The sequence below is a fragment of the Sceloporus undulatus genome, chromosome 2 (assembly GCF_019175285.1).
Source record: "Sceloporus undulatus isolate JIND9_A2432 ecotype Alabama chromosome 2, SceUnd_v1.1, whole genome shotgun sequence".
NCBI lineage: Eukaryota > Metazoa > Chordata > Lepidosauria > Squamata > Phrynosomatidae > Sceloporus > Sceloporus undulatus.
The window spans coordinates 95,259,239-95,275,279 of NC_056523.1; the positions used below are offsets into that span (position 1 = coordinate 95,259,239).

General features: G+C 41.1%; 1 protein-coding gene across 4 annotated transcripts in view; it reads left to right on the forward strand.

The window, feature by feature from the left end:
• KLHL3 (kelch like family member 3) overlaps window positions 1-16,041 on the forward strand; it is an 82,582-nt gene that overhangs the window by 7,120 nt on the left and 59,421 nt on the right. For 2 of the 4 annotated variants that reach the window (XM_042451291.1, XM_042451289.1), the window contains exon 2: window positions 12,719-12,832. In XM_042451291.1, coding sequence (XP_042307225.1) covers window positions 12,795-12,832 — 38 coding nt within the window. In that variant the 5' untranslated portion in view covers window positions 12,719-12,794. Of the gene's footprint in view, window positions 1-1,034; window positions 1,142-11,876; window positions 11,896-12,718; window positions 12,833-16,041 lie in introns of those variants that run through there. The other 2 variants (XM_042451288.1, XM_042451290.1) reach the window with 2 other exon arrangements.

Sequence of the window (16,041 nt, forward strand, 5' to 3'; positions counted from 1 at the left end):
GGTGCTGTCAGAATGGAGCCAGGAGTTGTGCCATGAGATCATAGCTGAGTCTATTCTACCTTTATTTATAACATGTCAATACTGCCCTTTGTACAGATTTATTCTAGGTCAAGCCACAATAAGTAATTACAATAGAATACATTTATTTATTTCCTAGATCCATGAGCTGCTTTTCAGATTTTTTAAAATATGTTCCCCAGGTTAAACACAAAAATGATAAATCAGAAGCATAGAATGTGAATATTACTAAACAGACACTAGAAATAAAAATAAATTACATAATTAAAATAACACAATTTGCATTTTGCAGAGTAAGTGACTTAGTTACAGGATGAATGGCTGTGTTTCATTCCATCTTTTCTACCTTAAAAATTCATTCCGTTTATTAGCATGTGTATCTGTTTTTGTCATCTAAGAAACAGGAAAAGAGTGAAAGTTGAAAATAGAAACCACTGGTTTTTACTATAAACAAAATATTATCCATTTGTTTACCAGGAATTAATTTCTAATACTGTAGATTATTTTAACATTTCACCTATTCCAAAAGAGAATATTCTATACTTTTTTCACTGTTCCACTCTCCCATTTATTCTTTCTTCTCCTCTCTCTCTATATATAAAGGCTTGGGGGAAGGAAAGAAAACAACATGTGTGCTCAGTTCTTATTCATGTGCATCTTTCTTTGGAACAAAAACTGAACACAAATGCTCTTTTTTTCATTCCCAGGAAGGAAAAAGGCCACAGAAACCCACTGGGTGGCCTTGTGCAAGTCATATTCTCTCACCCTCAGAGGAAGCCATTGGCAATCCCACTTTGAACAAACTGCCAATAGGTTTGCCTTTGGGTTGCCATAAGTTGAAAATGACTTGAGAGCACCACCACCACCACCACCAACAAATTTTTCCTGGACTTTCTGTTTCCTCTGGGCAGGCATGTGCACTGTTGTTCATATTTCTGATAGAAACAGTTTCCAAAATCCCAAAATCAGTTTGTGGCAAGACTCGTGAGCCTGTGGAAGACTCCTGCCCTATGTGTCTTTCACCACTCTGTTACTTTCATTCTAATCCCTTGCTGGCAAAAAGGAACATCTATCCACCTGTCATTATGTCTACACATGGGCAGTCTGGTAGACAGCATGCATGGTATGTATACTGTTTTGAGGCATCTGCCATCCATGGAATGTGTTTGGCTGATCTCTGTTTCTTGCCTATATGTCTATATTTACTTGGTGTGCTTTCACTGTTAACAGTTACTTATGGGTACAGTGTGCCATCCAGTGTCCCCGCAAAAGTATCTTCAACCCTCTGCCTTGCAGTACTGAAAGCAAGTTGAATGCATCTCATATTTTGAAGAACTCACCTGATGCCCCTTTTTTGGCCAAGTGATGACTAATGTATTAAAAAGAGCCAGTGAGGTGGTCTTCTCAAACCTAAGGCAATATAGGTCCAAAACACACTGCAGAAATAATCCACTTTGACATCGCTTTAACTGCCCTGGCTCAGTGCTAGGAAATTCTGGGAATAGTAGTTTTGTGAGGTATTATCTGTCAGAGAGCTCTGGTGCCACAATAAACTACAATTTCTTGGATTCCCCACCCCTCAGCCAGGGCAGTTAATGTAAGTCTCAAACTGGATTATTTCTGCAGTGGGTTTTGGACCATAGTGAATTTTTACATGTCTGGACTTTCCTTTGCCAGTGGTTTTTAGTCAGAGGTTAAATGGCTGCCTCTCAGGAGTGCTTTAGTAGTAGAGTACTGTAGTGTCAGGGGTTGGATTAGGATAGCCTTTCCAGCTCTATGGCTTTATGATTTTCGTGTCTAAACTAGAGCTCGGGAGATTTGTTTTTGGAGACTACAACACTAGGAGTTATAACACAGAAAAGTAACTTTTCCAAACACTGGCTGGGTGGTTCATATTTTGCCTTGAGAGCAGTGATTCCTTGTCCTCTGTTCTTCCCATTCCTTGAAATGGCAGATTTTGGAAATCTTTAAATAGAGTTTGACTGGGCATCTTTCAGGAGTGCTTTAGTTGTTTTCCTGCATGGAAGGTGATTGGACTGGATAGCCCTTATGTCCCCTTCTAGCTCTATAATTCTGTGAAAAAGTCTGTTTGAAACCACACTTTCCCCGCTGTCTTCTCCTCCTCAGTGGCCTTCCCTCCCTCCTTTAGTTTGTGATCACTTCCAAACAGAGATCATAGCGAGTGCGAGGACATCATGGTGCTACAAGCTTGTGGCTCATTGCTGTGTTACCAGTCCTTATCCCCTGAACACCATCTTTCTACTTGTTTCTGGGAACTGCAGACTGTGGCAACCTACCTCCCTTCCACCTGACACTGAATGATTTCTTTAGGCTGCTTTGGTTGCTGATTTCATCAGATATTGGATCCGTCAAGCAGCCAGCCCTCCCCCCCCCACCCCCAGACCAGTGTTCACTATGGAGAAGGTTGAGTGGTTGCAAGCACCCACGAAAAGTGTAGGGTTGCCAAGTGAAAACCAGAGAGGGCACCAATCAATTTAATAGATTGTGTAGAAGAGAGAATTTCAGCAGGAGTTGCTTGCAACACCTGCTGAAATTCCCTCTTCCATTATGGGTACAGGAGCTTTTCCAGTTTTTATTTGATAAATATTTAATAGATTTAATTTATTTGTTTTAATAGAACCTAGTTGTGTGTTTTGTCTGGTTCAATGAATTGGTTCTCCAGTGACCAGTTTTCACTGCACCCACGGGGGTGGAATAATAATAATAATAATAATAATAATAATAATAATAATAATAATGTTGTATTTATTTATAACCAGCCTCTCCCTGTGTTGGATCAAGGTGGGTAATAGCATATAAAAAGAGAAAACAATAAAATCAAAGGCACAGAAACGGTAGATAAAAGTACACTAGACTCCAGATTCCCACTTCGTTCCCCCCTAAAGTTAACATTAAAAGCAATTTCCAAACAATGGGCAATAAAATCAGTCAAGAACGAATCAGTCCGAAGAGAACAATTTAAGCAAGTGGAGAGTGAGATTAGGGGGTCAATTTGGGAAGGCCTGCCGGAAGAGATCCGTTTTTATTGCCTTCTTAAAGGCCTCCAAAGATGTTAGTTGGCGGATCTTGTCCGGCAGATCGTTCCAGATTTTTGGAGCGGCAGCAGAAAACATCCTCTAGCAAGTAGTTACCAGTCTAGTTCTCTCTGACTGTAGTAGAGTCTTCCCTGAGGATCTGAGAGTGCGGAAAGGATTATATGGGAGGAGGTGTTCCCTCAGGTAAGCTGGACCCAGGCCATGTAGGGCTTTATAGGTAATGACCAACACCTTATACTGTGCCTGGAAGCTAATAGGCAGCCAGTGAAGGGATTTTAGAATGGGTGTAATAGAATCAAACTTGGAACTCCCAGTCACCAATCTGGCTGCCATGTTTTGGACCAGTGACATGTGTCTGGCCATGCACTGCATTCAACCGGGCCAATACTGCCAACAGAGCTCAGTTTCCTATTCTCTTGGTGCCACATGATGTTGGGCAGTTGTTTCTTTCTTTCAGAGGCAGAAATGTTTTGGTATAAGGATGACAAACTGAGGCCTGATACAGACAGCCAAAATAAAGCTGCTTCAAGTCACTTTGGAGGTACAGTATGCTGTTTCAATGATACATGCATCCTAAGAGACCAGAAGCCGCACCAAAGCCATGCTCCAGTCCTAAGGACTGGAGTGCAGCTTTGGTGCAGCTTCCAGACTCTTAGGACTCATGCATCATTGAAACACCATACCTCCAAAGTGACTCGAAGCAGCTTTATTTTGTCTGTCTGTATAGGGCCTATGTCACCATAAGAAAGAAAGAAGTATCCTGTTCAGGTTATCAAGGAGGTCATAGTTTTTGTGTGGGTCTTTTGTTCCTAAACAGTAAAAGTGACTTTTGGCCTCAGTGGTATTTCTTAAACATCCAGCAGAAGGAATGGTGGAAGTCGGTCTGTCTCTCTCTCCTACTTGAGAATCCACGCTCTCCCAGAGGTAATAAAGGGGAGGCCTTCACTTAAGCAAGTTTTTTTTTCTGGATCCAATGAAACATGAGTGAGCTAGAGGATAAAATCTAGTAAATATTCCTAAGGAAAAATTGAGAAAATAGTTCCAGTTGGTTAATGGAACAGATAAGGAGACCGCAGGAGTGGGAGAAATATATCCCTCTTAAAAACTGCATGGTTTCAGACTGAGGAACAGAGCCTAGGAACAGGGAAACACAGGACCTGGTTTTTAGCTCCCTTTTAATTTTTGCATTTAGTGATTATGGCAAAAATAATTATTATGCCTTAGTTTCATGAAATACCGTTGGATCTTTGATTAACTTTCATTTGGAATGTCAAAATAACTTATTTATTTGTTTGATTTATATTCTTCTTTTCTCCCGGTATGAGAGAGTTGCCATCCTTAGGGCTGACTGATTCTTTTCATTTAGTTAGGGAGGAGGTTTATATTATAATATAAGCAGAATCCATTTCTATTCAGTCTATTCCTTGCATGCTGAGTGTAATCAGTTTATTTTTTTCAGGGACCATGCCTAGGGCACATTTCACCTTTAATGGGTGGGATGGTACAGGGTCTTTTTAAAGTAGTAGCTGTATGTCCAAATGGACAACCAGCCTTGGTTTTTTGGATACCCAGTGGAAACAAATGGACACATGGAATTCAATCAGTGAACTGTGTGATTCCCATTCCTGTATCAATGCCTTCTGCAAGTTACAGCAAAACAAAAAATAAAAATAATCACCATACACATACATATATTTCAGACTCGAATCAGTTATATTTTTAATTTATGAAGGTTTGATAAATGTTATAGGAATTTTTCTTGTCAATTCAGGGTTTTTTGGGTGGTGGATAGTGGAAGAAAATATTGTTAAGCTATAGATGTGTGTAAATTTATTTTTAGCCCTGGATTGACATTCTCCTTTTAAAAAAATTAACACAATCTGAATTTGAGGAATGAATATACAGGAGAAGCTTCCATGCATGAATGGGTGGATGGATAAAAATTATTTGAAAAATTCCCTGGGATAGAAAATAACAAATTGGGCAAGGGAGAGGACTGGACAAGGAAACAGAAATAATAAACATAGCCAGAGTTTGATACAAGCATGTTCCCAAAGCTTAGAGGCTTCTATATGTCAGGCAAAAGAATCTGTTAAATAAAGTGTTTGGAAACTCAACATTGGAGAATGAATATCTAGTAACTATGACTGGGGTTCAATAAATGTTACTACTAAAGCTATTCAAATATAAATTTGGCCGTTTGTCAATATATTATCAGGAGACATGTCTTCATTTGATAAAAAATCCTACAACATCTGTTGTTTTTCAGGGAGGATCTTCCCCAATTGGTCAGTTTGCCTGCATAATTCCATTGCATCAGTCAAAGAAGGATGCTAAAAGTTCTGCCAGCTGCAAAGTGACAGGCCATTCAAACACGTAGGCTTATTGGCGAGTGGTGCACCATTGTTTACTTAGTTACTCTTGAATGGAGCAGCAGTCCTGCTAGGGAGATTGGCCTGGGGAGAAGCTTGTGGGCTTTAATGAAATTGAAATAGTTTTAAGGTACCATATATATTCTATTATAAGTTGACCTTACATATACGTTGAGGGCAAGTTTTAGGGCCAGAATTGTGGATTTTGATGTGACTTTGACTTTTGTAGCTTTGATTATTTGCAGACCTGATTAATAAGTTTGCTTCAGGACTCTTTAGGCCCTCCAGCAGCACAGCTCTGTCAGAAGGTGACAGTAGAATCACTCTGGAGGACCTAGAGATTCCTAGAGAAAAATCTTCTCTAGACATTTGTAAGTCCACCTGTGTGATTCTATGGTTAACATCCGTTGGATGTTTATGGTCAATATCTGGTGGATGTTGTGCTGGAGGACTTAGAGATTCCTAGAGAAGTGTTCTCTCAGGTAAAAAGAACAGTGGGTTTTTATTTGCAGTTTTTCCACTTTCATGGAGGTCCTGTGCCTTTAACTCCAGTGAATGTGGAGAGCCCACTGTATGCTCATCTTGTGGGCTTTTATGTCCTACCAGTAGTGTATACTTCTCTGTCTCTGAGGTTAATGGCCTTGGATATTATGTCCTCAGAGGAAGGCAAAGTCAAAACCCCTCTAAACAAATCTTGCCAAGAAATATCAGTGATATGTTCACCTTAGGGTCTCTGTAGGTTGAAAATGAGCAGCAGCAGCAACAAAATTATGGTGTTTCTTTTCTTGCGCCCATCCCAGTTTCCCACCTGTATACAGTTACGTATCCCTTATCAGGAAATCCAAAATCTGAAATACTCCAAAATCCAGAACTACAGTACCACCAATTGTCCACATGAGTCTCTAAGACAGTGACATCTTTGTTTTCTGATGGATTAGTGTACACAGATTTTGTTTCATACATAACAATACAGTGGACACTTGTTATATGCTGGGGTTTGGTTCCAAGATCCGTAGATGATGATGATGATGATGATGATAATAATAATAATAATAGTAATAATTTATATTCCACTTAATCACTCGGAATCCAAGTGGATTTCAACAATAAAACAAGATATAGTTAAAAATTCTAAAAAAACCTATCCTTCCCCCCCAAACAAAATCTGTGGATGCTCAAGTCCCATTAAATATAATGACATGGCAAAATAGTGTCCCTTATAAAAAATAGAAAACCAAAGTTTGATATTTGAAATTTATATTTTTTAAAAACATTTTCAAACTATGGATGCTTGAACCCGTGTATAAAAATTCCGTGTATAAGAAGGGCCGACTGTATTTATGTATAAAATTAAATTCAGACTGTGTGTATAAGTTATATATGAAACATAAAATGAATTTTGGGTGTAGACTTGGAGATACCACCTCAAGATATCTCATTATGTACAGTTGGCCCTCCATATCAGTGGATTCAATTATCCATGCTTTGAAACTACTTATTTTAAGATTGTATAAATGCCAAAAAGCAAAACTTAGATTTTTCCATTTTATATTCAGGACACTATTTTACTACATCATTGTAGTAACTTTAGCATCTACAGATTGTGGTATCCACAGCGGGTCTTTAAACCAAACACCAGCAGATACCAAAGGCCTACTGTATATGCAAATTTTCCAAAATTTGAAAAAATCTGAAATCCAAAGCATTTCTGGTCCCAAGCATTTTGGATACTCAAAATACAAGGAACTCTAGGACTAGAGTTCTTGAGAGAGTGTAGCACTGATCAAGCATTTGCCTGTATACATTTAAGGTTAAAATGGGAGACAAAATATGCAAATAAGACCTGACCTCCAGCAACCTTAAGCATGTGGAAATAGATTGTACTTTCCTGAATGTGGTTGCAGAGCTCCTGTAAGGGGGACCACTGCTAAATAGGTGAGCACTTGCGGATAGGGCAGAGGCCATTTTTCCACGGTACCTGCCATGATCCAGTGTTTCATTTTTAGTAAATCTTTAGCTGGTTTGGGGCTATTGGCAGGGCTATTGGGGAAGTATTTGCATTTTTCAGGGATTTTGACTCATTTTGGAAACTTTTAGGGCTTCTAAGGGAGCAAACTATTTTGAGACTTCAGGACTGCTTCAGGGTCTGCACATTGGGGCCTTGGAGACTGCATGTGGCCCATGAACTGCACTTCGACCACTCTTACTGATGCTGTTAAGATTCCTGCACTGACTGTGGATGATCTAACTGACATACAAAAACTCTGGAAGATTAAGAGGATATGGCTTATCTTATATACGCGTGTATAAGTTGAGAAATTTAGGTAAAAAAATTGACCCAAAAAACCTGGATCGACTTATACACGGGTTCATAGGTAATTGATGCGACCTTCTCCCCAGCCGGGTTGCCTCTGCAAGGGACAACACAGCTGGGGAGAGGCTATGAAGGGCTATCGCTTGCCCAGAAGACTCTCCATCACCCGGCTTTTTCCCCAGGGAGAGAGACTGGCTTTGGAGGGGCTGGGCAGGGCGATCGCTCCCCTAGAAGGCTCTCCGTAGCCAGGCTTTTTCCCCAGGGAGTGAGCCTGGCTTTGGAGGGCCTGGGCAGGGCGATCGCTCCCCCAGAAGGCTCTCTGTAGCCAGGCTTTTCCCCCAGGGAGCGAGCCTGGCTGAGGAGATGCTGGGCAGGGCGATTACTCCTCCAGAAGCCTCTCCGTAGCCAGGCTTTTTCCCCAGGGAGAGAGCCTGGCTGGGGAGATGTTGGGCGGGGTGATTGCTCAGCCCCACTGCGGAGAGGCTGGGCAGGGTGGTGGTCGCCCTGCAGCTTGTCTGCAACTCAGCTGCCTCGGGAATTTTGACCCCCGACTTATACACGGGGCATACCAAAATCCATACTTTTGCCCCCAAAAGTTTACCTCGACTTAATACATGAGGTCGACTTATAGTTGAGTATATACGGTATGTGTTATCTTTGATTCTGTACCCAATTTTGGCCCTGTTTGTGTGAATACTAGGAGAGGGATTGTGCCACAAAGAGAAACAAGATCTCTTTGTTGATCAAACTATTAAGTTGTACAAACACATTACATTCTTTGTTCTAGAACAAAGTGCTTAGGAATGGAGTGTGTGCTTAGGAATGGAGTGTGGCTTTGGTGCGACCTCCGAATTCTTAGGACCCATGCATCATTTAAATAGCATACCTCCAAAGAGACCTGAAGCAGCTTTATTTTGGCAGTCTGTAACAGGCCAATGTGATTTTAGGAGGCATAAATAAGAGTGTAGTATCTAGATCGAGGAAAGTAATAGTGTCATTCTATTCTTTGGTCATGTCTCACCTGGAATTCTATGTCCAATTCTAGGCAACACAATTCAAGAGGGATATTGATAATCTGGAGTGTATCCAGAGGAGAGGTGTGGAAACCTTGTCCTGTAAGGAGCTTTTTAGTCAGCTGGGCATGTTTAGCCTGGAGAAGAGAAGGTTAAGTGATGACATGATAGCCACGTTTAAATATTTGAAATAATGTCATATTGAAGAAAGACCAAGCTTGTTTTCTACTGCTCTAGGCACTAGTATGTGAAGCAATGGATTCAAAGTACAGTACAAGAAAAGAGATTCCACCTGAACATTACATAGAGCTTCCTGATAGTAAGAGCTGTTCAACAGTGGAACACACAGCATCAGAGAGTGGTGCAATTCCAGGTGAGACCTGGCCAAAGAATAGAATGACACTATTACTTTCCTTGATCTAGGCTGTGTCCTCTATAATTGAGTCTATCCATTTACTGTGTGTCCTTCCTCTTTTTCTACTGCCCTTGATTTTTCCAAGTATTACTGTCTTTTCTAAAGTCATTCTTCACATGATGTGGCCAAAGTATGACAACCTCAATTTAGTTATCTTGGCTTCTATCAGCTTCCTTCACTGTCCAGCTCTTGCATCCATACAGAGTGATGGGAAATCCAATGGCATGAACAATCCTCACTTTAGTGTTCATATTATATCTTTTCACTTTATAGAGTCTTGCCTATTTCTTTCATAGCTGCCTTTCTTAGACCTAGTCTGGGGTATTAGCTATTCCTCCTAAAATCATCCTGTTCCAATAAGCCCTCCCAGGCATCGCATAATTGTCGCTTACTATCTGATGTTCTGTTGTTGACTGTTTATCGATCCATTTCCTGTATTGCTATGTACTGTATATGTATTATCCTACTTGTGAGTATGTATTTTCCCTGGATAATGATTAACCTTCCATTTTGAAGCCAAGCCCTCCCTTCAGTCCATCTGCCTTGGTCCAGGCCTCGGAGGTTGAGAGGAACTGCTGGACCTCTTACCCTTTCCCGTCACCACTCCCTTCTCCTTCTGTGTCATGTCTTTTTAGATTGTAAGCCTGAGGGCAGGGAACCGTCTAACTAAAAAGATTGCATGTACAGCGCTGTGTAAATTTACAGTGCTTCATAAATAAAGGTTAATAATAATAATAATAGTCTTTGCCTGATTTCAAGTATAATTTCCTCATACTTGAGGTTATTCTCAGGAACTTATTTCCAGCATCTGTGTACTAATAACCTAGACCTTGTTCATCAGCAACAGTAATCTTGTTTGGTTCTTCATAGATGAACTACCATAATACCTAGAAAAATAGAATCATAAAGTTGAAAGAGACCACAAGAACCATCCAGTCCAGCCTTTTGCCATGCAGGAAGACACTATCATAACACTCCCAACAGAAGGCCATCCAGCCTCTGTTTAAAAACCTCCAAACACGGGCTCTCCAGTTGTTTTGGACTTCAACTTCCAGAAGCCCAAGTCAGCTTTACGAACAGGCAAAAATTTTGAGAGCTGAGGTCCAAAACATCTGGAGGACCAAAGTTAAGCTTACCAACTTAATCAGTTACCTGGCTATCTGGTGTGGGGTACTGGCAGCCCCCCTCCCCATGTGACAGGGACGGGTACAATGCGTGTGCCCATTGGCTTCAATTGTTTCTTTTGTTCCTGGAAACTATTCAGGTACTGGTGCTGGTCCATGAACCATCGCATTAAATAGCAGTAATACCAACTCTCCACCCTATACCCTTCCCTTATGGTAGCAAACACTGATAAATCCCACACTCCCTAAGAATGACACTGTTTTAAAAAGAAGAGAGGAAAGGGCTGTTATTGAGATGTTCGGTGGAAGTCACTGGAAGGTCATACCAAGGAAAAGTTCTGAAGATGGTGCAGTAATTTGTGGTGACTGTGATGGAGGTGCCATGGGAGGAGAACACAAAGAGAACTGAGTATTGTGGGTGAGGGAAACATATCGAGGAAAGTGGAATGAGGAAGAATGAGATGAATGAGGCAAGAAGTATTTCTTTAATTATGTGGGCCTTAGTGATTAATTTGCAGTACGGAAAGAGTTTTTAATGTCTTGTGTAAAGACTCACCTTGCTTGAGCATACTGTATATGATGGTAAGAGCTGTTTGACACTGGAACACACTGCTTTGGAGAATGATGGAGTCTTCTTCTTTGGAGGTTTTTAAAAGAGGCTAGATGGCCATCTGTTGGGAGTGCTTTGATTGTGTATGTGTGCATGGCAGGGGGTTGGACTGGATGACCCTTGGGGATATCTTCCCAGCTCTGTGATTCTGTGAGGTCAAACAGGCTGGCAGCTTGGAGCGGTCGGAGGCCACTCCAGCCCTGATCAATCCTTGATAGTCGCAGGACTGTGGTGATTGGCTTCTGTGGTCCTGGCCACAGAACAGCTGGCAAGGAGCAATTTCCCCTCACTCCTTTTGCAGCTGGCTTTGAACTGCATTAGTTAGCCTTGGGATGGTCTGGCTGATCTGGGTGCATGTCTCATCTGCATGCCATGGCCCCAGATCAGCCTGAAGGCGGCACTGTTTTGCCTGTCTGTTTCAGCCTATGAGAGCCATCAAGCTTGCAGAGCCAAGAGATTGGGAAGTGTAAACAGTTTAAACAGGAAGCTGTCTGTGCAGAATGCAGCACAGATAAGTTTTGTTTTTGCTTGTGCCATGTTTAAATTTGGTCTTTCTATTTAGGGAATGGTTACGTTAACCTTCTCCTTTTGGGAGGTATTTTCCTACACCTGTATTGACAGTACGGTCAATGAATGTGTTTTTTGTTTGAAGATGGAACTGGTTTGACAGGGTTTTATGTTTGTTTCTAGCTCAAGGGGAGGAATGGCACTGGCTTTAGATCTATAACTAGTCATTTTTGGATGAAGAAAATATATTCACTCTGAGTTACATTACACATTTCAGATTAAAGCCAACTGGTATGCGCTTAAGAATTTAGCCAAGCAGTACCTATTTGTTTAAGCATTGTTATGAAGACAAAAAATTGAGAAGAAAACTATGTATAGTGCTTTTTCTTTCTGGGAAGAAGGCTGGGATAAAAATATAATAAATAAAATAGGAACGTGATTTGCTTCAACACCACCTGTTTTCTGGGTAAGATGACAATTTTTTGCTGTGTAAAGGCTTGTGAAATGTGTGTACCTGTTTATCTATTAGATTCAAAAAGTGGCGAAGAAAGCAGGTTTCCTGAATCTCTTGGATTGACATCTCCCTACCCCCAGCCAGCTTGGCAAGTGTTGATGTCTGAATGCTTCAGCAAACTGGTTCAAAAACCTATTTTTTCCAAGTTCTGGTTTTATGGTAATGCAAGTTGACCTTTGATCTTAAGTGGAAGTATTTACTGACGTGTTTTTCATGTTGCAGTGAAGAAATTAAAGAACGTATACAGGGAAGTCACAAGCATTTCCCCTTGCACAATGCTTGGAAGGAGGATGAATAACTCACTATTTCCTGCTTTTTTGCAATGTAGTTTGTGTTCTAGCTTGTTCCAGCTGTATTAAAAAGTATGATGCCTACAGTAAAGAGATCAGTTGTAAAATCCCAGTGTGTATTTTTAAGCTTCCTTTTAAAAAAATTTCAGAAATGATCAGTTATATGTGTGTCTCCTCTGAAACTTAAAACCCATGTCTAGTATTCAGAAATATTTGTCTCGGTTCAAGAGAGAACTTTTGCATGTGTTCCTGCCACATATTTTACATAGTTTCATAGAAGGCATGCACTCTGGCATAGCTAAAATCTTAAAAGGGTGTTCCAGTTATACTTTGCAAACACAGCATGGACAGCTGGTTATGCCATATAAAACCTAGCATTTGAATGAGGGAGACTGTGGTTTTGTCTGCTTAATTATTAGGCCACATTTTACTGTAGTTGAACATAAAAAGGATGAAATCATTTCTTTTTCCCCTCTTCTCTGTAGCATCAAGAGGTGTCCCCAGCCACCTGAGGCAGATGGTGATAAGGACCAGCGAACAGTGACAATCAATGCTTGTCACATGGGAAAGGCATTCAAAGTCATGAACGAATTGAGGAGGTACTTTTTTTGTGTTCTTTTTAAACCATATTGCACTTATTTAGCCACTTGTTGATTAAAACATGAAGAATTCAAGGTGCAGTTTTCCTTTGGGGAAAAGATGTTCAGTTGAAGCCTGACCTCAAAGCTTGGTTGCATCTTTAAGTGTATGAAGTTTCACATCATATGAGTCTCTTGGATGGTTTGCACTGATGCTTCTCATATCAGACTGTGGTTCCTGAAACTAATATGTAAAGTATTAGAGTTGTTCAGATAACTTACATGATGGAAAACTTTGGCGTTTCCTCGGCAAGATTTCTTCAGAGTGGGCTGCTTTTGCCTTCCTCTGAGAGAGTCAGAGGAACTTCAACAAACAGGCCTTTCCAGACTAGACCACTTCCATTAACCTGCCCCCCCCCCCCACTTTTTCTCCTCTTTTCTCCATCCTCATTTCCATCCTATCTGGACCCCGCTATAAACTTCCTGCAAATCTCCTACCTAGTTTAATTGTTATACTATTGTTTTAATGCCTTCTGGTTTAATCTCCTTTTAGTATTACTATGTTTTTATACTTGGGGGGAGGGATAGTTTGTTTGTTTTTTACAATTTTTAACTGTAATAATTAAATAATAATAATAATTTGTTTTATTTATACACCGCTATTCCAAAGATCATAGCGGTGAACAGCAAGTAAGCTAATTAGTAAGTAAGCTAATTATCTTGTTATATTGTCGTAATCTGCTTGGATTCTGAGTGAGTAATCGGAATATAAATTATTATTATTACTATTATTATTATTATTAACCAGTGGGCTTCCAAGACTGAGTGGGGATTCAAACCCTGGTCTCCAGAGCTCAACACTCAAACCACTACACTATGCTGACATTGCTTTATTGTAGGGGAAATACCATAAAGTCTGGCCATGAAGGAATCTGGCAGACATTATATGTAGCTGTGCTCTTAGCCTGGCCAGAAGTGACTTTGGACCTGCTTTTTCATTGGCTCATGCAATGTGGCTCTGATGGTTAGCAGTATTGGAGTGGAGCATAAGATTCCAGGTACTAGTTCTCTGATGAACTGTGTGAATCTCACTGCGTGATCTTGGACTAATCACACACTCTCAGCCTGACCAATCTCACAGGCTTCTTGGGAGGATAAAGTGACAAGGGGGGGGGGAGGAAACACATGTACACAAGTTTGAGCTCATTGGAGGAGAGATGAGATATGAAAAAGATGACTTCTAGTTTAGGGGGAAAGGCCCCTAAAACAGGTTTGTTTCTCCCTGTGGAATTGCTTCCCTGAGGGTGCAAGAAGCCTCTTTCTGGGGAAAAAACCCCACACTTATTTTTGTAGTGGTGTGTTGATGGTTTTACTCTTTCTGGCCCATGATATAAAGATTTGGCATCATACTGTTTGATAACAGCAACGATAATGATTCCCATGACTTCCTGTGGTTCTGTAACAGTGATCTTTAAACGTTATAGCTGTGCTAGGAGATGAAGACACTGAAGATCAGTTTTCACCTCATGGCTGTAGTGTCAAAAAGAGCACAGTAATAATGGGAAGCAGTGTGAAGTGTTGTATTGCTTCCTTATTCTCTTGAGACTGAGAGTGTTTCTGTCTCTTCTCTGCTGGCAGGGAACACAAGGAGACTAGACTACAGTTGTTTGCGTGCCAGGGCATTTGGCTGCCTAAGTTAAATACAGGAAACATTAGTATGGCATAATATTAGGTTCTTCCTATTGTAACTTCATTGTAGTGAGGGATAATGTGGGGAGAGAGAGACAGAAAGAGAGAGTGACAGCACTGCCCTTAATGGAAGCTAATGGTTTGTGTTGTGTATGATGCTTTTCTAAACATACAAGAATACAGCTGCCCTTAAGCCTCTGTTGTCTCTTCTCATGCATGCTTGTGGCTGATTTATGCTTTTGGCTTCCTGCTGTTGTTGAGCTGTTGCAGAACTAAACTGTGGCATTTGCTTGAATGCTTACATTCCCTTGTTTTTAGGAAAGGCTGATTTCCATGGTGATGCTCTGTGTATGGCATTTTCCAAACCAGCACAAACTGATTATGGTTGTGGGTGGTAAAGAGGGTCTTTTCTCCCTACATGTCTCTCTGTGGGTCAGCGAGAGGTGCAGCTGGTCCTTTAAGTTGTGATGCTTCATGTTGCCACCCGTTTGTTTGCCATGGAGTTCCAAGGATTGCTGGTGGCAGTGACAGCAGCAGTCTCTGAGGCTTCCCTGTCACAGAGGATGGGTCATTGGCTTGCCCAGTGGCAGCACATGATGCTCTTGGGACTTTAAAACAGCCAGAAAATGTCTGCTTCTTTTCTTAGCTTGTGAGTGCTCTCCTTCATCTTCTCCCCCCCCCCCCCCAACTTAGTATGTCTATATTGATCCTGGCTGCTGGGAGGATCCCAGAAGTTATACGGTCATCTGCATGGGCTGGCTATGGTACTGTTTGGAGAAGGAGATTGGAAAATGAGGGACTGGCAGTGATGGGGAGGTATAAGATGTGCCAAAAGACCTGAACAGACAGGCCAAAGAAAGCTGCTTCAGGTCACTTTGGAAGTATGCTATTTAAATGATGTATGCGTCCTAAGAGGCCGGAAGATGCATCAAAGCCACACTCCAGTAGTAAGGACTGGAGCTCAGCTTTGGCGCAGCTTATGGCCTGTTAAGATGTGTGTTTCATTTAAACAGCATACCTCCAAAGTGACCCGAAGCAGCTTTATTTTGGCCTGTCTGTTCAGGCCCTTAGTTTCCATATCTGCATCTACTCTTTCTGTGGTATCCCAGGTCAGTGACAATGGCAAGTCCTTTTTTGTGTTCCAGGCTGATAGGGCACAGGAAGACCCTACCACCACAGCCAGTTACTTCATTTGCACTCCTTGTGTATAAGGAGAATGGGTAAAGCAGCCTATATTAAGGGGTGGGGGTGGGGTGGATTACAAGGCCTCTCCTCCATAGTAGATCCAGAAATAGATTTCTTCCACCCACATTTGTTAACACATGAAGAAATCTAGCTGTCATGAATAGGCTGAGGCTAGTATGCATTTTCTAACTTTAAGAATTATTTTTTTTACCCTTTTTGGAAGAATTTTCAGAAAGAGAAGACCTAGAAGAAGTCTTACCTGATACTGCTGTGCTAATATGCAAAAGAATAACATAAGGGAGACTGTTATGCCATTCCCATATATTTAGAAACTACTTCAAAACCAGTAATGGAAT